Here is a 26,947-nt window from a genome sequence, read left to right on the forward strand (position 1 = left end):
GGGCCGGACTAGTAGATTAAAGACAAAGAAAAAGAGAGAAATAGAAAAAAGAGAAAGAGAGAAAAGAAATCCAAAGAGAAATAGAAAGACAGAAGGAGAGAAAAGAGAAAGGAAAGCGCGAAGGGTAGCAAGAGAGAAAGAGAAAAGAGAGAAAAGGAAAAAAAGGAAGTTAGAGCAAAACATTTTAAAAAGACACAGCAAGAGAAAGAGACAAAGAGCAACAAAGGAAGAGAAAAAGAGAGAACCAGAGAGTGAAAGAGACAGAGAGTGGGAGAAAAGGGGTGGAAAAGAGGCAGAGAGAGAGAGAGAGAGAGGGAGAGAGAGAGAGAGAGAGAAATAGAAATACAAGTACAGTGTCTTTGTTCGAGGCACCTGGCTATGGCAACATCAAGTGGACATATTTCAACCTGCAGCTATTTTTTTCTCTTGCGCTTCTTTGAGTGTTGTCTCACGGGCTGGATTCAATCCCTTAGCGGGCCTGATCTGGCCCACGGGCCGCCTTTTTGACACTTGTGGTTTAAAGGAACTGTAGCACCTGCCAGAGGTAAACAGGAAAAACGCCTTTATACCGTTGATGGCACTGCTGTGGAATTGCAATGTCCTCCAGACTGGGTGGACAGCAGTCAACGATCTTTTGGGCTGTGTTGATGACTCGCTATATGTTTTGTTTTCTTTCAGCTGCCTTGATTACAGCATTTCCCACGGTGACGCCGTATAATTCAGAGATGTTTTGCCAGGCTCTTCAGTTTTTTGAGGCTTATGTGTATTAAAGGTGAGGGTAACTCAGGTTAGTTGTCATATGAACGGTTGATTTCAAATGATCTGCCCTGCTCTTCTGTCCCAGCCATCGACCTGTTTTGCCCTGTTTCCTGCCTGATACTTGTTGCTGACCTTTTTCTGAACTCGATTACTGTCCTTGCTCCCCTGTCCCGGCTATCGACCAGCTTTCCTGCCACCCACGACTGTCCCAGCTCGACACTCACCACTTCCGCGTTCCTGCCACCAGCTACCCGTGTCCGACAATCATCGGATGGTGGAAGCAAGCGCTGCTCTCTTTCTCAATAAAACTGAGTTAAACAAACGCAATTGGGTCCTGTCTCCGTTTCTAGCTTGTGACAAACTGAAAACGTGTTCTCATTCGTCCTCAGTTTCCGCAGTCAGTCTGACACACCAGAAGTTGTGAGACCTTGGCAGGGTTGGGTAGGGTTACTTTAACGGGATTACTTTCAATGACTTTTGGATGACTCCAATACCAAATATGCTAATAAAAGACAAAAGAAACTACCGTAAATTCCGGACTATAAGCCGCTACTTTTTTCCCAAATGTTCAGCCCTGCGGCTTATTCAGTGAAGCGGACGATTTATGGAATTTTTCTAGATAGATAGATAGATAGATAGATAGATAGATAGATAGAGAAAGAGAGATAGATAGATAGATAGATAGATAGATAGATAGATAGATAGATAGATAGATAGATAGATAGATAGATAGATAGATAGATAGATAGATAGATAGATAGATAGATAGATAGATAGATAGATAGATAGATAGATAGATAGATAGATAGATAGATAGATAGATGCCACCAGCAGCGCAGGAGTTTAAAAGGTAAGATTAAAACCAGTAGAATATGTGCGCCAAGAAAGACTCTAAATTTTAACATATATTTTCTGTAAAGTTAAGATACGCTCCGATACTGAGGAAGATGCCCTTGATGGCTATAATTATAGGAAGGAAGTTGAAGACGATCTACCATGAATTTCACATTTACGGGAAGCTTTTTCTTCACAGGTATGTTTGATACATAGCGAGCGGGATCCTACTAGCGTGTTGGTACCTTTCAAAGGCACGGTTTGGGATGAAAGTTATATTATTATTATCAAAGTTTTGAAAACCCTCTCGGTGTACCGTCTTTCTTCGTAAATATGTGTAACCATGTATAATATATATTTGCAACTGTTTATTTTTGTAATGTATTTATTTTAGAGATTGATTCTGTTATGTGTTCTACAGACAAATCAAAAATAATGGGCGGAGCAAACGCGAGCTGATGGGAAATGTGGTAAAGCTGAGTTACCGGTACATCCGTCTGTTGTCGCAGCGGACAATAGTGGAAATATATGTTTCCTACCCTTAACTTTGGAAATATACATTTTGTTTCCTTGGAGTACTTTCAACGGCACCCCGACTTTACAAGTCTGCTTCATACGTTAATTTCGGGTATCATTTTCTATTTCTGATGCCAACTATGATTCTGAATTTGTGTACTATCTATGAAGTTGCGATTGTGGAACCTGTAGCCTGGCCCGGGTTAAACTTTTGACATTGTCGCAAGCAGGTGCCCGCGGCCAATACATGGGTGCGGCTTGTGTAAGTATAAAAGTGTCCAATCACACAAAAAGTGGTGGGTGCGGCTTATAATCAGATGTGCTCTATAGTCCGGAATTTACAGTAAATCATAGCCTTATCCCCCTTGTTTTATAACCTTATCTTCTCTGTTCCTTAATCTTCTTGGCTCATACCTCACTGTGAATGTGTAAAACTGGAGTGTCATGCCCAATTTCGTTGTCACAATATGTTAACCCATTTTGTAACAATGACAATAAAGGTATATTCTATTCTATTCTATTCTACATATGAATTGAATAATGACTCACAACACGTGGTAAGCTTTCTCTCCTGGCTTTGATCTCTTTGATCTCCGGCAAAACGAACATAAAATGCGACAGAAACAAAATGAAAATAAATCCAAACAGCTTGCCAACATCATTTTTGCCGTTCCATGTATTCCGTTACTCCCCAAGCCTGTACAAAATTGAGTCATTTTATTCATATTTAGTTTCTTTTGTCTTTTATGAGCATATTTGAGATCAGAGTCATCCAAAAGTAATTGAAAGTAATCCAGTTAAAGTAACCCTACCCAACCCTGGTCCTTGGTCCTCTAGCAAGACCCGACAAGTTAATGCTGTATACTCAGCTTGTTTTGATGTTTTGCCATGCTGCACGTTTTATACTGCGAGCCTCTCAAGTGTGAAGGGCCGAGCAAGCGTGATTAAATCTTCATCCCTACGCCGCTGCAACCACGCTCACATCTGTCAAACTGAAAAACCACAAAGTGTAAACCGGCGTAACAGAAATCCACTTACGCTCGCGCCCCAGTGACACACAGTCGTGTTTCAAACGTGCTTTGTCGATCCGTCTGCTAATTGGATAATGGCATCTTGTTTTTCGTGCTATGTGACCCGGCGATCAGAAATCAAAGATAAATGACTATCTACAGCAGGGGTGTCAAACATGCGGCCCGGGGGCCAGATCAGGCCCGCAAAGGGATTGAATCCGGCCCGCGAGACAACACTCAGAGAAGCGCAAGAGAAAAACGAGCTGCAGGTTGAAATATGTCCAATTGATGTTGCCAAAGCCAGGTGCCTCGAACAAAGACGGTGGACTTGTATTTTTCTCTCTCTCTCTCTCTCTCTCTCTCTCTCTCTCTCTCTCTCTCTCTCTCTCTCTCTCTCTCTCTCTCTCTCTCTCTCTCTCTCTGTCTGTCTCTCTCTTTCACTTTCTGTGTCTCTACTTTTCTCTTTTTTTGTTTCTCTTTGTCTCTTTCTCTCTCTCTTTGTCTTTTTACCTTATTTTGCTCTCTCTTCCATTTTTTCCTTACTCTCTCTTGTCTCTTTTCTCTCTCTTTTGCTTTCCCAATCTCTCCTTCTCCCATTCTCTCTTTCTCTCCTTCTCTCTTTCTATTTCTCTTTGGATATCTTTCTTTCTCTCTCTTTCTTTTCTCCTCTCTCATTATTTGTCTTTATCTCTTGTTTCTCACATTTCACGTTCTCTCTCTCTTTTTTCTCTTTCTCTCTCCCTCCCTCCCTTCGTCTCTTTCTTTGTCCCGCCCTCTTTCTCTCTCCTTCGCTTTGTCTTATTTCTTTCTGTCTCTCTCTAATCTACTAGTCCGGCCCCTGAGAGAATGTTTGTTCTATCCTGTGGCCCCCGAGGTAAATTGAGTTTGACACCCCTGATCTACAGTGTTCTCGTTTGTCCCTGCGTCCTAGAAGCATCATTTTTGCTGGGGACGCATAGTCTCGGGACACAACTTTTTTTGACACGAAATTGTCATTATTACCGATTCCATTTTTCTAACAAAGATTTACCGCACTCCAAACTTTTCATCAGGCAGATCCGCCATTGTTGTTTTGGTCTCGCGGTTCGAGTTTTTCGTCCGCACGACGATCTCGGCAAACGAGATCTCGTTGCTTCGAGATGACGTCATGGTTGTGGTGGTTGTCGTCGAGGGAAGGTGAAAATCAACACAAAATTGGTCATTCCTTCAGTGTCAGTAAGATAATGCGGAAAGTGATAACAACGGCAATCATTCCGGCACGAAAACACGGCGGAGAAATTCTTCAGAAGATCGCCGAGGCAAGGAAAACATGTGTGTTGAAGCGAACGATTCAACGAAAGAAAAAAAACAAAAGAATACTCGCAAGAAAAATACTTTTCTGAATAAATTATGTTCCTGGTTACGCTATGAGGAGGATGATAATGGAGGCTACATGTTCTGAGATGCGTGTACCCAGCGTGACAAAAAACTGGATGGCATAAATCATTTTGCAATACGAACTTTCAGAAAACCACATTGGATCGGCACAACGACAATGAAAACCGCAAATTAGCTATGGAAATTCCGTTGCTGCAGGAAGAGAGAGGCAAGTATGAACGGATACGGCATCAAAAAAAAGACTTGGCCATGCTTTCACTGCTAAAAATAGTTCAGTGGATGGCAGTATTTTCAGTATTTTGTACAATATTGTGAACTGAAGTGATAACTGCTTTGTATTACCAATTAACTGTGATGATTAAAACTGAATGAACATATGGATTTATATTACCGTAATTTCCACACTATAAGGCGCACCTAAAAGCCTTTATTTTTTTTCAAAAGCTGACCATGCGCCTTATAATACAGTGCGCCTTATTTATGGATCAATATTAAGTCGCAAAGTCTTGCAACTAACTTACAGTTACTAGATTTTCCCCCGAACGCCAAGTAGTCCGCGGTGTATGCTGGGATTTATTTACCGGCGTTTCATTGGCTAACCAATGTGTCAATCATCATTTGAATGGATCACTATTGGCTAAAGTTATTCGGAGGTCAAGGGGCGGATCCTTTTTATCATTTACAGGCTGGCATAGGCTTAAGCTGTAAAACAAAGCCTGCAATTGGCCGAAAATGATGTGTCAATCATCATTTGATTCGATCACTATTGGCTAAAGTTATTCGGAGGTCAAGGGGCGGATCCTTTTTATCATTTACAGGCTGGCATAGGCTTGATTGTAAAACAAAGCCTGCAATTGGCCGAAAAAGATGAATGTGTATAGCACGTGGCTCACGGCATACAGAAAGCATTTTTTTATTATTTTGTATTTGTAAATATTTTATTCTCCTGGATTTACTACCCTCACGGATATAAGAGGACCACGGCTGCACATTATTATGAACACAACGACTTCGGTGAGCTACTCCGGCTATATATATTATCCCTGTATCTTGTTTCAGACTGAACTCGATGTTTCTGTGATAAACGGTGCAGATAATGAATGGAATGGAGTGTCTATTTTTAAATCAAACTCAATTCCAAGTGTTTATTGTCATATATACAGTAAAGTTGCGAGCAAAAAAGAAAATAGAAACTAAGGAATGGTTGGCATTTCTTGAATCCCAAGACTTTAACTTTCCGAATGATGGAACGATGCATTTGAGTGACATCGTACGGACACTGTTTCCGTATATGTCTGAGACACGTATTTGCAAGCTTTGGGAATGTTAAGGGGGTAAGAAGTTGGACTGAACTATCTGACTGTTTTGTCCAAGTTCCCATTGTAGCGCCTTATAATCCGGTGCGTCTTATGTATGTCAAAAATAGGACCAAAAACGATTTTTTCGGGGTGCGCCCTATAACCCGGTGCGCCTTATAGTGCGGAAAATACGGTATATATTTGTTGCCGATTTACCATTTCAACCTCTATAACACTAAATTTTGGGGACCCATAGATCTCTGTTGGGTCCCATAGATTTTTGAGCATGCTGGTCCTTTCAGAGGTAAAATGAAGACTGTATCTCTCAGCTGAAATTCGAAAGAGAGCTCACCTGCCCTGGACTTTGATGTCAGAAATTGCGTAGAAGTATCTAGACAGGTTGTTTTCATCCACCATGGTAGCTCCAGTGGCTGGTCGGAGCAGTCGGATCCTTAAGTCCGTGATGGTGAAAAAGTCTCTTAAATTCTTGGTTGTGTCCAGTTGTCCGTAAAGCGACGCCATGTTGTGAAGCCTGGGCCCGGCAAACAGCGCAAAGCGGTCCTTGATCTCGAAGCGGACCGTTTTGTCGTACTTCCACACGTAACCTCGAGAGTAGTCCTCTGTGCAGATGATGTCCAGCAGCGTATGCTGGGTCAGATCCTGTACAGTCTTGGGCTCCATGGTAAAGGCATCCAGGCAGTCGGTGGCGTAGAACTGATAGGGCTGCCAGCTCCGCCCGTAGTCAAGGGACTTCTCCAGGACCATTTGTTCCGGACGGCCCGACTCGAAGGTGAGGACGATATCATCAGTCAGCTCGATGGTCTTGTTCCAGGACAGCGTGATGTTGACCAGGAGTGCTTTCGGATACCTTTTCCAGGATGTAGACTGCCAGAAGGTGGTGGGGTTGCGTCCCTCGATGTCAAACATGAGTTCTGGAGGGTGGGCAAGTTCCTCGGTGCTGGCGTCACATTCGTTGTTGCACATGTAAGGGTTTTCCTATAAATAGAACAAAAAAAATGAGCATTTTTAGGTGGGATGAGTCAAAAGAGATTTTGGTTGAAAGAGAAGTTGAATCTGTTTGGATTTCTATTGCTTGAATACCAGCAGAGCTTTTGTAGAATTCTGGACCATTAACTCTCGAGGCTCTTCACTTAAAAGGTCTTTAGAAAACATTTGTCTGATTTACCGCACGGATTCTCGGACTCCCACGGCTTTATGTGTCCGCCCAAGGCTCTCCGCTTAGACGACCTTTCAGGTGCCTCCAGCTCCGATTCATCAGTAAAAGATAATTCACTACTTGATGAGCTTGAAGATGGCACCCAACATATGCGTGGAAGTACTTCTGATCAATGTTCCCTCTAAGCTTCATGTGTACGCAATTGAAAATCCAGCCAGCTCACAAAAATCAGGGCTCGGAATTGCTAATTAAGAAGCCAATTAAGTCAAAGTTACAGTGCATGAAGGTCAAAATACAAGGGTTCGCCAGACGTTGTGTTCTAAATGCGGTATTTGGAAGTCAAGGTCGAAGTAGAACAAAGTTGAGTCAAGTCAGCAGAGTTTTTCGAGAACCGGCTTCTTCGGCTGGGCTCACTACAAGGAACTGGCTCTTTCGGGTCCTAAACGGCTCTTCAGGTTGTTTTTGCTTCTTTCATCCCTATATGACCAAATATTATGTAAAATGTTGCACAAAATGACTTAAAGGAAGGGAGGGAAATAGGACAAAAGAAAAAAAAAGACCAAAATGGAAAAAGTAGTGAAAAACTGAGAAAAAAATAAACAAAAGGAAGGGAAAAAAAGAAGGAAACATTCAGAAAAAATTGAAAATCCAGCCAGCTCACAATAATCAGGGCTCGAAATTGCTAATTAAGAAGCGAATTAAGTCAAAGTTACAGTGCATGAAGGTAAAAATACACGGGTTCCCCGGACGTTGTGTCCTAAATGCGGTATTTTGAAGTCAAGGTCGAAGTAGAACGAAGTTGAGTCAAGTCAGTAGAGTTTTTCGAGAACCGGCTTCTTTCGGCTCGGCTCAATAAAAGGAACCGGCTCTTTCGGGTCCTAAACGGCTCTTTAGGTTGTTTTTGCTTCTTTCATCCCTATATGACCAAATAGTATGTAAAATGATGCACAAAATGACTTAAAGGAAGGGGGAATAGAACAAAAAAACAGAAAAAAATACCAAAATGAAAAAGTTGTGAAAAGCTGAGAAAAAAAGAAACAAAGGAAAGAGAAAAAAGAAGGAAAAATTCAGAAAAAAAGCCAGAAAAAAGGAAAGAAAGAAACAAAGGAAAATAATTAAATAGAGAACAAAAAGAAAAAGTAACAGCTGGGAAAAAATAAACACAATGAGATTTTTTTTAAAGGAATTAAACAAATAGAAAAAAACAAGGAAAAAGAAGAAAACGTTTGTGCTGCAAACTTCAAATAATTTCCAATTATAGGAAGTCAATCTTGTTGCCAACATTGTACTTCCACTAAAAAATGTGATTAAATACAGTTGTGTATCGTGCAATAAAATAAATGGAAATCTTGTGAAAGAATTGTAAAAACAAACGACGTTTGTAGGCCCTGCAACCTTTGCAATAATACATGAGTCAATTCATTTAAAAGTTAAAAATAATTTTGCAATGCCGGAAACTCAGCAAAAAATAATGTGATGTCAAGTTTTGGACATGTTTGATCATGACTTGGTTGCCACACTTGGGATTGCCGTTGCTCACTGTTGTTTCAAGCGTAGCTCACCGACTTTGTGTGAACGCTCAGACCCGTAAGGAAAGTTACAGGGAACATTCCTTCTGATGCAGTGCAAAACACAACAAAATCAGACCTTAGATGTTATATGATCTCATTAGGGAAAAATCAATTCAATTGGGTTTCGTAATAGCCCGATTTTCGTCCCTCGTCCTCTGTGGCAAGGTGACAATGAGACCACAATCTCTCAGGCCTTCCAACTGGTGGAGGGCTCCATTAATTTCCTGCCTTGGCCATCCCCTGCAGGCATTTTCCCTCTTCTGGAAAGTCATGGCTGGATCGGGAGTGGAAATTTCCACCCAGGTTACTTTTAACACCATCTCACTATCTCAGGGTGGCATGTTAAGGTGTGAGATTAACCTCAGCACCTTTCCTGTGTCTTCTGCAGGGTTGGGTAGAGTTACTTTAACTGGATTACTTTCAATGACTTTTGGATGACTCCAATACCAAATATGCTCAGAAAAGACAAAATAAACTAAATAGGAATGAAATGATGACTCACACCACGTGGTAAGCTTTCTCTCCTGGCTTTGATCTCTTTGATCTCCGGCAAAACAAACATAAAATGCAGGGTTGGGTAGGGTTACTTGAACTGGATTACTTTCAATGACTTTTGGATTACTCCAATACCAAATATGCTCAGAAAAGACAAAATAAACTAAATAGGAATGAAATGATGACTCACACCACGTGGTAAGCTTTCTCTCCTGGCTTTGATCTCTTTGATCTCCGGCAAAACAAACATAAAATGCAGGGTTGGGTAGGGTTACTTGAACTGGATTACTTTCAATGACTTTTGGATTACTCCAATACCAAATATGCTCAGAAAAGACAAAATAAACTAAATAGGAATGAAATGATGACTCACACCACGTGGTAAGCTTTCTCTCCTGGCTTTGATCTCTTTGATCTCCGGCAAAACAAACATAAAATGCAGGGTTGGGTAGGGTTACTTGAACTGGATTACTTTCAATGACTTTTGGATTACTCCAATACCAAATATGCTCAGAAAAGACAAAATAAACTAAATAGGAATGAAATGATGACTCACACCACGTGGTAAGCTTTCTCTCCTGGCTTTGATCTCTTTGATCTCCGGCAAAACAAACATAAAATGCAGGGTTGGGTAGGGTTACTTGAACTGGATTACTTTCAATGACTTTTGGATTACTCCAATACCAAATATGCTCAGAAAAGACAAAATAAACTAAATAGGAATGAAATGATGACTCACACCACGTGGTAAGCTTTCTCTCCTGGCTTTGATCTCTTTGATCTCCGGCAAAACAAACATAAAATGCAGGGTTGGGTAGGGTTACTTGAACTGGATTACTTTCAATGACTTTTGGATGACTCCAATACCAAATATACTCATAAAAGACAACAGAAACTAAATATGAATAAACAATGACTCACAACACGTGGCAAGCTTTCTCTCCTGGCTTTGATCTCTTTGATCTCCGGCAAATTCGACAGAAACAAAATGTTCCATGTGTTCCGTTACTCCCCAAGCTTGCACAAAATTGAGTCATTTTATTCCTATTTTTTATTTTCTCTTTTATTAGCATATTTGGTATTGGAGTCATCCAAAAGTAATTGAAAGTAATCCAGTTAAAGTAATCCTACCCAACCCTGAGTCTAATTCATGTATGTCCAAAGCAGTAGTTTAGTAGTATTTTTGTAGAATTTTTGTAAAAACACTGTGGTTGTCTTACCGTAGTATTTTTGGAGTAAATCAGTCTGTAGTAGTATTTAGTCATATAGTATTACTGTAGTAGTATTTTTGTAGTAATACATTTTTTTTAATTTTCAGAATTAAAGCAAAACAATCTATGAGGTCCCTGTTTTTAAGCACTATATTCGATATTTAGTTTTGTAATTATTGTCAGGTTTGGGTAGGGTTACTTTAACTGGATTACTTTTAATGACTTTTGGATTACTCCAAGAACAAATATGCTAATAAAAGACAAAAGAAACTGAGATTCTCTCATCCGGAATACATGGGCCCATTCATTTCTATGGGTAGTCATGGAAACAGCTTTTCAAGAGGGTAGTAGGGACTAAGCGGTGGGCGGTGGGCGGAGTCCCCACACAGAACCAAGTTAAAAATTTCAAATACATCTCTCTGAGTTAAAAACTGTATGCTAACTCATAATGCTAACGACTCAACGCTACCAGTTCTCTTCCAACATCTGCCAGATCAATCACAACTCTTACAATTACCGCGGGAATTGTCTAGTTGTCTATTATGACCCCTAAAAACTTGTCTATTGCAGCACCATCCATTTTTACTTCTAAATCTTGATTTGCCTTGCGATTACCAAAGAATATTACTTTGGTTTTATTTAAATTTAAAGATAATTTATTTACATCCATCCATACTTTTAGGTTAATTAATTCACAATGAATACAGGTTACCAAATCAATATCGTTATCATTGGAATAGAAAATGTTAGTGTCGTCTGCAAATATTACTATTTTCAATCGTTTTGAAACATTAAAAAAAAATCTCGTTAATATATAAATTAAATAACTTTGGGCCCAGGATAGAACCCTGTGGTACACCACAACAGATGTCCAAGTATTCAGATAACAACTTGTCCATTTATTAATTATTAAAATGCTTTTAGATACTTTAGTTTGTACGTGTCTGATATGTGTTTTCCATCTTAATTTATTGTCTATTATGACCCCTAAAATTTTTCAACTGTATTGCGAGCGTGTTGTTAGTAGCGTTTTGCTACCCTTCACAGGCACGGTTTGGGATGAAAGTTATAATATTATTATTAAACCCCTAAAAACGTAATTTCTGATACAGCGTCTATTGCATCAGAAATTGCAACACATTAAGCTGGAAAACACACATGTTGTGTCTCTCGAGTTGATACTCTCACCCCCACCTCTGTTGTCACCAGATATGTCCAAACATAATCGATTCTCTCGCCCCGAGAAGCTAAAAATGTGCTTCGTATCAGACCTAGCGACCCAGCCAGTCGTTCTCCCGAACCCAGGGGTTAAATATATTTCATCACCGCGTCTGCCATTTTCCCGTCTCCTACACTCAAAAACGGCCTTTATGCAGATCGATACTACCCGCCCCAAGACGAGGAAAGAGATAAAACGCTGAGTGTACAACCTCATGAAAATCAATGGCAGACATCTGTGTTTTACCAGAGGGGACCCTCCGAGGGCTCGGTTAAGCACATGCGGAAATCATAGACCGCATCCTCATCGCTGCAAATCTGTAATTACAAACGTGTTTGGATAAATCCCAAGGGGGTGTTGGGTGGTCAAGACCGCCGAGGGTTCAACCGCAACAGAAAACCAAACCAGAATGTCACGAAGCGGGTCGGGAAGCAGGAAGTTGGAACTCATTTGCGCAGACGATCTGTTACTTTGATTGAGAAAGAAAAGTTGTCCGACACACAAACGGACCAAGAACAAAACAAAAAGTCCAACAAGCACAAGAACAATAAACAGGTATCAAACAGGCATCAACAGGTTTTCAACAAGGGTAAACAACTATCTGGCCAAGGGAAGTTCCAAAAGGCCATTTGAGCACCCATAGGAGTAATCAGGAAATGCAGGTCAGCCGGTGTCAAGGGGCGGGGCCAGTTGGGCGCCATGACAACCGTGCAGGACATGACACAGAAGTAAGGTTGCCGTAGCAGTTCTTGATGTCATCGCAACACCGGTTTGTTTGTCTTTTTGTTATTAGTGTTCTATTATCCCTCATATTTTCCCTTCGACTCCTTTCACGACTAAAATAACATCCACAACATCCCGAGGGATAAATCAATGTGTCCCAACAGAGATCTATGGGTTCCCAAAATTTTGTGTTATCGAGGTTGAAATATAAATCTATATACCGTAAATTCCGGACTATAAGCCGCTACTTTTTTCCCGAACGTTCAACCCTGCGGCTTATTCAGTGATGCGGCCAATTTATGTCATTTTTCTAACGGCCGCTAGCGGCGCTCGAGTGTTGCTACCATTAACTGCCCTGTCAAAGCTATATTATTATTATTAAAGCTTTGAAAAGTCTCTCAGTGTACCGTCTTTCTTTGTAAATATGTGTAACCCATGTATAATATGTATTTGCAACTGTATATTTTTGTAATGTATTTATTTGTATTTATTTGAGACACTTATTCTGATATGTTTTGCACGAGTGAACGAAAAATGAGGGGCGGAACAAACGCGGGGTGCCGAGTTTAAGTGGGGACCGCTAAAGGTGAGGGACGGACAAGGAAAGAAGAGGGGGTAAAAAGTTGGTTAAAGAAAAAGGAGTTGTGTGAATAAATGTGTTCATCTGATCTATTTTTCCCACCCTTACCTTTGGAAATATACACTTTTTTCCTTGGATTACTTTCAACGGGACCCGGACTCTGCAGGTCTGCATCAAACCTTAAGTACCGGTATCATTTTCCGTTCACTTTGCCGGCTGTGATTTTTGGACTGTGGACCTTAATGAAGGACATTTATTTTCAATCGCGGGACTTGAAGTCGGGTTTGGGTTCATTTTGTGTTTGTGTTACATGTTTAAATGTGGGCGCATGCGGCTTATATACAGGTGCGGCTTGAGTATGTACAAAATCGGTTTTCCTCTCCAAATGTGGTGGGTGCGGCTTATAATCAGGTGCGCTCTATAGTCCGGAATTTACTGTAATGACAAAAAAAGTTGCGTCCCAAGGACACACGTTGATTTGACACGATGCGTCCCCAGCAAAAATGATGCATCTAGGACGCGGGCAAACAAGAACACTCTAAAGGTATATTTTATTCTATTCTATTCTATTTTTTTCTATGAAAACAGCAATTGTGTGTGTGCTGTTGTGGCCTACTCTGAATTCCTATGGCACTGTCCCCGTTACTGTCAAACCGTTAACCCAATTTAGCGTCGGACGAGAAGGATAAAAATCAACAATGTCGTAAACAATGGCTCATGAATTTGATTGCAGGTTCCACTCAGAGCTGTTTGGAGTGTTTGGGAACTAGAGAGGGAGATTTACTCTTGCTTTTTATGTCAGGGGCAAATGATGAAGCTCTTGTAGAAATTACCGTATTTTCGTGAACAAAACAGTCAGATGGTTCAGTCCAACTTATTACCCCCTTAACATTCCCAAAGCTTGCAAAGACGCAAATACGTGTCGAGAACACGTGCGGATGCGGTGTCCGTACGATGTCACTCAAATGCATCGTTCCATCATTCGGAAGGTTAAAGTCTTGGGATTCAAGAAATGCCAACCATTCCTTAGTTTCTATTTTCTTTTTCGCTCGCAACTTTACTGTGCATATGACAATAAACACTTGGAATTGAGTTGAATTTAAAAATAGACACTCCATTCCATCCATTATCTGCACCGCTTATCACAGAAACATCGAGTTCAGTCTGAAACAAGATACAGGGATAATATATATAGCCAGAGTAGCTCACCGAAGTCGTTGTGTTCATTATAATGTGCAGCCGTGGTCCTCTTATATCCGTGAGTTTAGTAAATCCAGGAGAATAAAATATTTACAGAATAGAAAAAAAATGCTTTCTCTATGCCGTCAGCCACGTGCTATACACGTTCATCTTTTTCGGCCAATTGCAGGCTTTGTTTTGCCGTTTAAGCCAATGCCAGCCTGTAAATGATAAAAAGGATCCTCCCCTTGACCTCCGAATAACTTTAGCCAATAGTGATCGATTCAAATGATGATTGACACATTGGTTAGCCAATGAAACGCCGGTAAATAAATCCCAGCATACACTGCGGACTACTTGGCGTTTGGGGGGAAATCTAGTCGGCGACTGTAAGTTAGTTGGAAGACTTTGCGATTTAATATTGATTCATAAATAAGGCGCACTGTATTATAAGGCGCATGGTCAGCTTTTGAAAAAAATAAAGGCTTTTAGAGGCGCCTTATAGTGCGGAAAATACGGTAATTTTAATCTCAAACCGTTGAACACCGGGCCGTTCTGGGGATTTGTTACTGAGTGTTTCGTGAAAGACCATTTTGTTTTTTCGAATCGAAACACCTCTCAAATCATCTCCCATATTGATATCATAATCCCAAAGGTGAGAACCACCAGGAAAAGTATGTGTGCGTCTGTGTGCGGAGTCAAACTTTGGAACAATTTCCAAGACCAGATCGAACAATGTCCAACTATTCACGTGTTCGAATTTAAATACAAAAAAACATTACTGGCGGAATACGGAGATAAAGAAAATGGGGTATGAGTGATACGAGAGATTGGGAATAATGCGTCTAGAACACTGGTGTCAAACAGGCGGCCCGCGGGTCAAATCAGGCCCGCTAAGGGATTGAATCCGGCCCGCGAGAACACACTCAGAGAAGCACATGAGAAAAACAAGCTGCAGGATGAAATATGTCAACTTGATGTTGCCAAAGAAAGGTGCCTCGAACAAAGACCTTGTCCTTGTATTTATTTTTCTTTCCCTCTCTCTCTCTCTCTCTCTCTCTCTCTCTCTCTCTCTCTTTCTTTCTTTTCCACCCATTTTCTCCCACTCTCTGTCTCTGTCTCTTTCACTCTCTCTGTCTCTTTTTCTCTTCCTTTGTTGCTGTTTGTCTCTTTCTCTCTCTGTGTCTTTTAACCTCTTTTGCTCTAACTTCCTTTTTTGCTTTTCTCTCTTTTCTCTTTCTCTCTTCCTACCCTTCGCGCTTTCTTTTCTCTTTTCTCTCCTTCTGTCTTTCTATTTCTCTTTGGATTTCTTTCTTCCTCTCCCTTTCTTTTCCCCCTCTCTCACGACTTTTTATCTTTTGTTTCTCACGCTCTCTCCCTTTCTCTCTTTTTCTTTCTTTGTCCCGCCCTCTCTCCTTTTCCCTCGCTCTTTCTCTTATTTCTTTATCTCTTTTTCTTTCTCTTTAATCTACTAGTCCGGCCCCCGACAGAATGTTTGTCCTGTCTGTTCCCTTTTGTCAGTCCGTCTGCGAACCTCAGTGAACACTAGGCAAGCCTTTTTCGACCTTGCTTAGTGTTAAGTGTATTACTTTTTTGATTTGTTTTGAGTTCTGATATGAATTACTAATCCCAAGAAAATGGATTTAATGAACCAAGCCGAATGGAATAAAACACACAATTTATTAACACGGAGAATTAATGATAGGAAAACAATAAGGGAGGGTAAGGCGCCGGAGATTATGGGAGTTTTCGACTGTTGAAATCTTGAAATTACTAGCACAGAATGTAGATTTCGATTTGGGGGATTCCCTTGAACAGGAAAAAAAAAGCTCATTTGCAAGTTCGCAGGTTCAATTCCCGGCTCCTCCATGTTATATGTGGAAGTGTCCTTGGGCAAGACACTGAATCCCTAATGCCCCCAATAAGCAGTTAGGCGCCTTGCATGGCTGACTCCCTATCGGTGTGTGAGTGTGTAAGTGTGAAGCACATTGTAAAGCGCTTTGGGAGGTCTTCATTGACTAGAAAAACGCTATATGTCAGGGGACCGGACCAGATCGGAGGCAGGAGGCAGGAAGGGTGAACTCATTCGCGTTAACGATCAGTTACTTTTATTAAGGAAATAAAAGTCGTCCAACACTCAGGGACAAAAACAAAAACAGGCTTACAGGCAAACAGGAACTCAGACTAGGAATACTCACAAAACAGGCTTTTACTCAGAACGGGCAAGTACGGGTTTCCTCAAGTCAAACGGAACAGAATAATGCAAAGTAATGCAATGAACCCGCCACCGGCAATCCCCAAAACCCGCCCTTAAGAAGCACACACGCAAATTAGAAAATCTGCTACAGCCGGTGCCAAGGGGGCGGGGCCAGTCGGTCACCACGGCGACCATGCTGGACATGACACTATATAAATGCAGACCATTTACTATTTTTCAGAAGTTTTTGTTCCGACTAAGTGGTTATAGCGGAAAACAGAGACCACAAAAATAGCCAGAGAGACAAAGACATGCGTGTGTTTTTTTAACTGTATCCAGTTTCAAGTGACGATTTGATTGCGGGACTGACAACCTTGGCCTGTCTAAAGCACAGCCATTGATGGAGGACGGGACTTGAGGGAATATAAATTTACTGGCTGCTGATACGACATGAAGATGGATGAGCTCCCACCAATCAAATCAATCTTCACGCGTGACAGATGTGGCAGCCGTATGGCCCCGACTGAAAATTGAGACCGGCCAGTGGGATCTATTCTTCCCCTTTACTTTTGAGTCTTTCTTCTTCCTTGATTAATATTTCCACATAATTACATTGTAAGAGACTGTACTTATTTCCACTACAATTTGTTGTTTTTGTTATAGGTTATAATCAAGAGGATTCCGTACACCATATTTTCTTTTTTTCAAACGTGTTTATATATGTAGTTTAACATGTTATATTGTACATGTGTTTCCATATATCCAGGGTTGGGTAGGGTTACTTTAACTTGATTACTTTCAATTACTTTTGGATTACTCCAATACCAAATATGCTAATAAAAGACAAAAAAAACCTAAATATGAATACAATGATGACTCACAACAAGTGGTAAGCTTTCTCTCCTGGCTTTGATCTCTTTGATCTCCGGTAAAACGAACATAAAATGCGACAGAAACAAAATGAAAATAAATCCAAACAGCTTGCCGACATCTCAACCCCATAGAAAAATCTTTGGAGGGAGTTGAAATTCTGTGTTGCCCTACGACAGCCCCAAAACATGCTCTAGAAGAGATCTGCATGGAGGAATGGTCCAAAATACTAGCAACAGTGAGTGAAAATCTTGTGTATATAATGTATATATATATATAAGCATAAGCATAAGCTTGCGGTTAACGGGGACCAGAACCCCCAGCATTATGCAAAAATTTGCGAAGTACAAAGTTACGCCCCCCAACCCCCATTTTAACATGTGCTCTGTCAGCCCCTGCATCCAGCAATTGTAAACCAGCGATAATAATATAACGCGGCCGCACAGCTGCTGTTCATTTTTGCCGGAAAAAAAATGGCGGGCCACAATGGCACGCCAAAGCGCCCCAAACCGACAATAAAATACGTTCTTCCGGCCCCTGCTCTCAGAAATAGGTAACCACGGATAATGGATTGCAACCACAACTGTACAGTTCATCTTCGATGGGCCAGAACCCCCACTCGCTGCAATATGGGATTGGGGATAATGGACCTCGGCCGCTGGAGTGCAGTTCATTTTAGGCGGAAATACAGCAAAAGTTCAAAAACTGTGCTCTGTGGGGCTTGCGGAAATATGCGATCAGGGATAATGGATCACAGCTGCATGAGTTCGGTTTACTCTTTGATTAACAGGATGGCGAAAAAGAGTTGCTCGTCCGTACAAAAAAAACATTGCTTGTTCCTGCTGGCACCAATAAGCGATCGGGGATAATTGATCGCGGAATATTTTTCAACCCACGATGCACTTAGGTGAGGGATTACAGTGAGACTTTAAAAGTCAAGGTTAAATTTATGTAGCATTCAGTGACAATGCTAATGGGTACAGGCAGAGACAGACAATAATAAGATGTTAAAGAATAGAAAAACAAATATTTCGAAATATTATTCAGAAAATTATTATTACCGTTTTTTCCGCACTATAAGGCGCACCGGGTTATAGGGCGCACCCCGAAAAAATAGCTTTTGGTCCTATTTTTGACATACATAAGACGCACCGGATTATAAGGCGCTACAATGGGAACGTCGACAAAACAGTCAGATAGTTCAGTCCAACTGATTACCCCCTTAACATTCCCAAAGCTAGCAAAGAAGCAAATACGTGTCGAGAACACGTGCGGATGCGGTGTCCGTACGATGTCACTCAAATGCATCGTTCCATTATTCGGAAGGTTAAAGTCTTGGGATTCAAGAAATGCCAACCATTCCTTAGTTTCTATTTTCTTTTTCGCTCGCAACTTTACTGTATATATATGACAATAAACACTTGGAATTGAGTTTAATTTAAAAATGGACACTCCATTCCATCCATTATCTGCACTGCTTACCACAGAAACATCGAGTTCAGTCTGAAACAAGATACAGGGATAATATATATAGCCGGAGTAGCTCACCGAAGTCGTTGTGTTCATAATAATGTGCAGCCATGGTCCTCTTATATCCGCGAGTTTAGTAAATCCAGGAGAATAGAATATTTACAAATACAAAATAGTAAAAAAATGCTTTCTGTATGCCGTCAGCCACGTGCTATACGCATTCATCTTTTTCGGCCAATTGCAGGCTTTGTTATGCCGCTTAAGCCAATGCCAGCCTGTAAATGATAAAAAGGATCCGCCCCTTGACCTCTGAATAACTTTAGCCAATAGTGATCCATTCAAATGATGATTGACACATTGGTTAGCCAATGAAACGCCGGTAAATAAATCCCAGCATCCACCGCGTACTACTTGGCGTTCGGGGGAAAATCTAGTCGGCGGCTGCAAGTTAGTTGCAAGACTTTGCGAATGTTGATCCATAAATAAGGCGCACTGTATTATAAGGCGCATGGTCAGCTTTTGAAAAAAATAAAGGCTTTTAGGTGCGCCTTATAGTGCGGAAAATACGGTAAATAAAACAAAGGTAACAACATGCTAAAACTCCATTGAATTATTTCACAAGCGATGGCTACGCGGGTACTCCAGAGGTCCAATTACACATGCATATAAATCCATTTTTCAAAATAATAATTTCACTCATTTCACGTCTGAATAGTAACATCTATGCCTTAGTCGCGTATGCTAATATGCTAACGCTTGATGGTCTTCCCTTCTGTTTTTCTGTCAAAGGTCAAAAATGACTGAAGACGTATTCGGCATGCAAATTCGAATCGCCTTCATCATGAGGAAGATTTGCATAATTATCTTGTTGCTTATTAATGACAGAAAGACATCGGGTGACCAGGCGTCCGGATTTTGGAGCCTGGCGGCTTAATCCCCACTGATTTGGCCACCCCCATGTTTTCCAGAATTCTGTTCTTTTTCGCTTAAATCTATTAAGGAAGCAAACTTTTTTGGGGAAAAGAACCACCAGTGATACAATTGACCAATAATTGTAATTATCTTATTAATAGTACTGTTAAAGTTAAAGCGTTTAAGATAAGTTACAGCAATTTTACCGTTTTACGCAGAAATGTTCTATGTTATGTCGATAACAATCTGAGTATCGAATTCAATTGAAGATGTATGAGCAAAAGGTAAAGCTTTATCTCCTGTGTCACGGTTGCCATGGTGCCCAATTGGCCCCGCCCATGGGCGCCAGCTGCAGCTTGTTGACAGATTGGCTCGCTGTCTGTATTTAAACTCTGTCCTGTCAGTCCCCTTTTGTCGGTCCGTTTGCGAATCTCCGTTTTTACACGGCAAGCCCTTTTTCGCCTGTCCTGTGTTTTTGCTCGTTTTTCTCCCGATACGATCTGTTTGTTCTCGACCACGTCTGCTCTCCCGTCCCGAATTACGACATGTTTTGATCTCGACCACGTCTATTCACCCCTCCCGGATAACAACCCTTTTTCTGATATCGACCACGTTTTTGCTCTTCTATCCCGACTAATGACCTGTTTTTTCCGTTCCTGACACCGCCATCGCTCGCCACGTAAGTCCCACTTCCGCGTCTAAGCAACCTTCTCCCAGCGACCAGCGATCACCGGATCGTGTGTGCGCCCTTTCCCTTCTTCCTAATAAAACTGTGAGTAACGTTGCGCGAGTGGGTCCTGTCTCCGTTCTGGTCCTGACATCCTGAGTATCCTAAAGCAGCTTTAATGTTACTTCAATGAGCTAAACTAATTGATAAAATGTGTTATAAGAATGTTTGATACCACTTCATACTCAAATCTTCAGTACTTCCAATATAAAATACTACAGTGTGTCAGGGCCAGAACAGAAACAGAACCCAATTACGTTACGTTCCTCACAAGTTTTATTAAAGGAAAGAGGAAGGGCTGCGCCCACAATCTGGTGTTCGCCAGGCGCGGGAAGCAAGTCGCTTTCGTACTCGGATTGTGATCCGAACACGGAAGTTGATCTTCCGTAGCGAGCGATGGCGGTGTCAGGGGCGGAAAAACTGGTCGGTACCCGGGACTGAGAGAGCAAGACGTGGTCAGGGTCGTAAACGAGTCGTACGCCAGAACGGGAGAGTAGACGTAGTCGGGAACAAAAAGGGGTCGTAAGCCGGGACGGGAGAGCAGACGTGATTGGGATCAAGTCTAAAATGACTAAATTTTGTGCAGGCTTGGGGAGTAACGGAACACATGGAACGGCAATAATGATGTTGGCAAGCTGTCTGGATTTATTTTCATTTTGTTTCTGTCGCATTTTGTGTCAGTTTTGCCGGAGATCAAAGAGTTCAAAGCCAGGAGAGAAAGCTTACCACGTGTTGTGAGTCATCATTTTATTCATATTTAGTTTTTTTTCGTCTTTTATTAGCATATTTGGTACTGGAGTCATCCAAAAGTATCGTATTTTCCGCACTATAAGGCGCACCGGGTTATAGGGCGCACCCCAAAAAATAGTTTTTGGTCCTATATTTTCCATACATAAGGCGCACCGGATTATAAGGCGCTACAATGGGAACGTCGACAAAACAGTCAGATAGTTCAGTCAAACTTATTACCCCCTTAAAATTCCAAAAGCTTGCAAAGAAGCAAATACGTGTCTCAGACATGTACAGAAACAGTGTCTGTACGATGTCACCAATCACTCAAATGCATCGTTCCAATTATCATTCGGAAGGTTAAAGTCTTGGGATTCAAGAAATGCCAAACATTTCTTAGTTTCCATTTTGTTTTTTGCTGGCAACTGTGTGGACAGCAAAGTAAGAATTTTAGTGTGCAGGGAAACGGGGTTCTTTACTGTGCATGTGATAAAGGCTTTTAGGTACGCCTTATAGTGCGGAAAATACGGTAATTGAAAGTAATCAAGTTAAAGTACCGTATTTTTCGCACTATAAGGCGCACCTCAAAGCCTTTATTTTTTTCAAAAGCTGACCATGCGCCTTATAATACAGTGCGCCTTATTTATGGAACAATATTAATTCGCAAAGTCTTGCAACTAACTTGCAGCCGCCGACTAGATTTTCCCCCGAACGCCAAGTAGTCCGCGGTGTATTCTGGGATTTATTTACCGGCGTTTCATTAGCTAACCAATGTGTCAATCATCATTTGAATCGATCACTATTGGCTAAAGTTATTCGGAGGTCAAGGGGAGGATCCTTTTTATCATTTACAGGCTGGCATTGGCTGAAGCGGCAAAACAAAGCCTGTAATTGGCCGAAAAAGATGAATGCGTATAGCGCATGGCTGACGGCATACAGAAAGCATTTTTTTCTATTCTGTATTTGTAAATATTGTATTCTCCTGGATTTACTAAACTCGCAGATATAAGAGGACCACGGCTGCACATTATTATGAACACAATGACTTCGCTGAGCCACTCTGGCTATACATATTATCCCTGTATCTTGTTTCAGACTGAACTCAATGTTTCTGTGAAAAGCGGTGCAGATAATGGATGGAATGGAGTGTCTATTTTTAAATTCAACTCAATTCCAAGTGTTTATTGTCATATATATACAGTAAAGTTGCGAGCGAAAAAGAAAATAGAAACTAAGGAATGGTTGGCATTTCTTGAATCCCAAGACTTTAACCTTCCGAATGATGGAACGATGCATTTGGTTGACATCGTACGGACACCGCATCCGCGCGTGTTTTTGACACGTATTTGCGTCTTTGCAAGCTTTGGGAATGTTAAGGGGGTAATCAGTTGGACTGAACTATCTGACTGTTTTGTCCACGTTCCCATTGTAGCGCCTTATAATCCGGTGCGCCTTATGTATGGCAAATATAGGACTAAAAACTATTTTTTTGGGGTGCGCCCTATAACCCGGTGCGCCTTATAGTGCGGAAAATACGGTAACCCTACCCAACTGGAGACATCGAAAACGGTGTTAACTACCTTTAGAGCCAACGCACGGCTGTCACATAATAAACCGGGGGGAGGTTATGAGCCGGGACGGTGTGTACACGCCCACCCCTTTCTTTTACGCTTGTCAATTTGCGAGATTCATGGAGCTTAAAGACATAGCGAGTGAGCCTTCGGCGCCCACTCTGGGCGTTTAGAGGATATAAAACACATTTTACATTCCATTATTTTTTATGTGGGCTGTCACTATCATATGCTTTGAAGGACGGGATGATGGCGCTGCCAGGTTATAAATGCGGCGCTAACGCGGAGAGTTCACGGCTTCTGGAGTTGGAACATCAGCTCCAATTGTACACGAGACAAAACTCTTGAGAGCCCTGACCTCAAAGCCATTAAAACACCAGCACTCGTAAAAAAAACACTCAAGGAAGATCTTCCTAGACCAGGGGTCGAGAACCCTCATCTCTCATTAGCTACACCGCTTATCCTCAGTAGGGTCGCGGGGGTGCTGGAGCCCATCCCAGCAATCGTCGGGCAGTGGGCAGGGGACACCCTAACTGGTTGCCAGCCAATCGCAGGGAGAGACAACTCACTCACCCATTCACACCTAGGGACAATTTGGACCGGCCAATTCACCAGAAATGCATGTTTTTCTAAAGTGGGAGGAAACCGGAGTGCCCGGAGGAAACCCACGACCACGCAAGAACGGGGAGAACATACAAACTCCGCACAGTAAGTCTGGTAGCTGGATTTGAACCCACACAGGAGGTTCCCAAGACCTTAGAACTGTGCCGCACACGCGCTAACCACTGTGCCGCCGTGCTGCCTGGGTCGAGAACCATTAAAGCAAAATACAGTAATCCCCCGGTTATCGCGGTTAATGGGGACCGAGACCACCCGCGAAAACTGAAAATCAGCGAAGTAGCGGCGCCCCTTCAAAAATGATTAAAAACACCTATACAGGTATACAGTATACCCCCCTTTATACAGTATACCATACAGAATACGGGTAGAGAGAGAGAGAGTGAATTTCATGTTATAACAAAAAAAAAAAAACGGTAAAATATGTTGTATGTACACAGAATAGGACTGCGGCGAAACCACTACGAACCATTCGGTATGATTGTATTAACCGCTCTCAACCACATGCAGCCATCGCAGTTTATTTCGCTTGCTACCGGTTACATATTGAAAATAAAAACAATGAAAATGTGATATTGGATGAGTGTTTGTGAAGCGTTTTGGGAAACAACGGTTAAAAAAATGGTCTGTGTTCATTTTAATGACAGTGAAAGAGCTACTTTCTGACAATAACAACATTTTTTAGCTAGCGGCATCGGACGGCTTTTACAACAAATACGCGAAACCACACACAATTAGCCGTGTTTTGGTAGTACAAACAACCGCTCGCTTTTGGTTTAAAGTCAAACTTGAGATGAAATGTGACAGAAGAGAATATACTTACGACGCGTCGCCGAGTTCCTCCATGATAATCTGAGCGCCACATAAGAAGGGGGTGAGGTGGGAGGAGTTAAAGGAGGGGGGTGAGTGAAGAGGTAACTCACCATGACTAAGCATTGTGTCAGGGCCTCCCCCTCCCCTTCACAATAAGAGTGTCCACACCGTGTCCCCAGTTGACATAAGCCCGTGCTCAATGGCATCAAGTCAATAAATGCTTTTATTGAGAAGGTAAGGTATATTTTTAGACCCGCAAAAGTGGAACCGCGAACTAGCCAGGTTCCACTGTACATTCATTTTATTTTGGGAAAGAGCCACTCCATATATTATGAGATAGATTGACTAAATTGCTAAACCCGCGCCCCAGACAAAAGCTGAGTCTTCAGCACATTTATTTTTGATGATTTGATAAAAAATTATGAAAAGAGAATAATGCTAGAAGAAAACTTGTCTCTTTCTTGCAATGACTCAAGATCGGTTAAACTCATTTTGACCCTTTTTTTCATACATATTGATTGGCTCCTTATCAGTAAAATAATATTGCTGAAATATGTGTCTATATATTGATGCAGTTTTAATCATCACAATTAATTGGTAATACAAAGCAGTTATCACTTCAGATTTTTCAGTTCATATATTCTTTGTGGTTTGCTGTCCCGCCACAGTTGTAATGCCTTCTCAAGGTCCGATCCATTATCATCCTCCTCATAGCGTCACCAGGAATATAATAGAGTCCAGTTTGGCAGAAAAGTCCTTTTTTTGCTAGGAGTATTATTTTGTTTATTTTCTTTCGTCGAATCGTTCGCTTCAACACACGTGTTTTCCTTGCCTCCGCGATCTTCCGAAGAATTTCTCCGCCGTTTTTTCGTGCCGGAATTATTGCCCTTGTTATCACTTTCTGGTTTACGTTTCGACTTATTATTGACACTGAAGAAATGACCAATTTTGTGTTGATTTGCACCTAATACTAACAGTTTTTTCGGAGGCATACTTCTCTTTCACTCGACAACAACCACCACAACAATGACGTCATCTCGAAGCAACGAGATCTCGTTTGCTGAAATCAGCGTGCAGACGAGATCTCGAACCGCGAGACCAAAACAACAATGGCGGATCTGCCTGACAAAAACTTTGGAGTGCGGTAAATCTTTGTTAAAAAAAAAAGTAATCGGGTAATAATGACAATTTTGTGTTAAAATAGTTGCGTTCGGGGACGCACATTGATTTGAGACGATGCAAAAAATGATGCGTCTAGGATGCAGAGACGCGGGCAAACCCGGACACTGCTATACCATACTTCTTGGTAATGTTGAGAAATCCTCTAGTGGCAAGAAAAACAAGGGGAAAAGTAAAAACTATGAAGTAGATTGTCGTAAAGTTAGCTGTTTTTGGTTGTGTATTTCTCAGACTTCCAAGCTATGAAATGAACCTGTTTTTATATTCCTAATATAAAAACAATCATCACACACATACACATAGTCACGTTTCAAAGATCAGTCTAATTCCATTATTTGTAAATACGTTTCTCAGTAATATTTCATTTTATTGTGAAGTCGCGCTTATGTGTGACTTCATTTCCTGTTTATGTGTGACATCGATAAACCACGCCTACTGACCGAATGTTGTCCTGGGAAGATGGCGTCAAACCTCAATAAGTGTTTTTATCTGAATAATTCTGCCAACAGAGAGTTTATATCTTGTATATCTCTCACAATTGTAGACAAATACCGTAAATTCCGGACTATAAGCCGCTAATTTTTTCCCAAACTTTCAACCCTGCGGCTTATTCAGTGATGCGGCCTATTTATGTCATTTTTTTAACGGCCGCCTAACTGAGTTGCGAGTGTGTTTCTAGAAGCGTTTTGCTGCTAGGTCCTTAGCTTGGCCTTTTGGTTGAGTGGCCCTTTGCCATGATCTTTGATTTTTGCAATCCGGAGTTGGAATAAGAGCTTGTTCTGTCCACTCCACGCATCGGCCCGGTATTGCAGTACCTCCGGGAACGGTGCATTCGCAATGATCGCAGCAAGGCTTTAGGGCTAGAACCTTAGCTTGGCCTTTTGGCTGAGAGTAAGTGTCCCGGCTCCTAGGCTTTGTAGCGTATTATGAACTGACCGATAACGGATAATGGATAATGAATAACGAAGATAGATCAATAACCCTTAAAAACCCCAAACCCCCCCACCCTTCACAGGGCTAGGACCTTAGCTTAGCCTTTTGGCTGAGAGTAAGTGTCCCGGCTCCTAGGCTTTGTAGCGTATAATGAACTGACCGATAACGGATAATGGATAATGAATAACGAAGATAGATCAATAACCCTTAAAAAACCCCCCTTCACAGGCACGGTTCAGGATGAAAGTTATAATATTATTATTAAAGCTTTGAAAACTCTCTCGGTGTACCGTCTTTCTTTGTCAATATGTGTAACCATGTATAATATGTATTTGCAACTGTATATTTTTGTCATGTATTTATTTTAGAAACTTATTCTGATATGTTTTGTACGGGCAAATGAGAAAGAAGGGGCGGGGCAAACGCGGGCTGACGGGAAGTGGAGTAAAGGTGAGACGTGTTTGTGGACGCGGCCGACAATAGTGGATATATATTTTTCCCACCCTTACCTTTGGAAATAAACACTTCTCTCTCTCTCTCTCTCTCTCTCTCTCTCTCTCTCTCTCTCTCTCTCTCTCTCTCTCTCTCTCTCTCTCTCTCTCTCTCTCTCTCTCTCTCTCTCTCTCTCTCTCTCTCTCTCTCTCTCTCTCTCTCTCTCTCTCTCTCTCTCTCTCTCTCTCTCTCTCTCTCTCTCTCTCTCTCTCTCTCTCTCTCTCTGTGTCTTTTTACCTTATTTTGCTCTCTCTTCCATTTTTCCCTTTCTCTCGTTCGCTCTCTCCTGCTTCCCCCTTCTCTCCTTCTCCCATTCTCTCTTTCTCTTTTCTCTCCTTCCCCTTTTCTCTCTTTATATTTCTCTTTGGGTATCATTCTTTCTCTCTATTTCTTTCCCCCTCTAGTTGTCTTTATATCTTTTTTGTTTCTCACATTCTGTCTCCCTCTCTCTTCTCTCTCTCTCTTTCTCCCTTTCTCTCTTTCATCG

At 41.5% G+C, this 26,947-nt stretch overlaps 1 protein-coding gene, 1 long non-coding RNA gene and 1 pseudogene across 10 annotated transcripts in view; 2 read left to right on the forward strand and 1 right to left on the reverse strand.

Annotated features, from left to right (window-relative positions):
* The window catches only part of ntng1a (netrin g1a), a 208,286-nt gene that overhangs the window by 114,766 nt on the left and 66,573 nt on the right, over positions 1 to 26,947 (reverse strand). For all 9 annotated transcript variants that reach the window (XM_088322316.1, XM_088322312.1, XM_088322319.1 and 6 more), the window contains exon 3: positions 6,147 to 6,790. In XM_088322316.1, the coding sequence (XP_088178442.1) occupies positions 6,147 to 6,790 (644 nt within the window). The remainder of the gene's footprint in view (positions 1 to 6,146; positions 6,791 to 26,947) is intronic.
* LOC148348771 (uncharacterized) lies at positions 668 to 1,086 on the forward strand. The gene is made up of 2 exons (XR_015847547.1): positions 668 to 772; positions 845 to 1,086. It is a non-coding gene; the product is annotated as an uncharacterized LOC148348771 (long non-coding RNA).
* On the forward strand, positions 25,732 to 25,872 carry LOC148348772 (U2 spliceosomal RNA; annotated as a pseudogene).

The sequence above is a fragment of the Urocampus carinirostris genome, chromosome 18 (genome assembly GCF_059441175.1).
Source record: "Urocampus carinirostris isolate Australia breed hairy pipefish chromosome 18, RoL_Ucar_1.0, whole genome shotgun sequence".
Taxonomy (NCBI): domain Eukaryota; kingdom Metazoa; phylum Chordata; class Actinopteri; order Syngnathiformes; family Syngnathidae; genus Urocampus; species Urocampus carinirostris.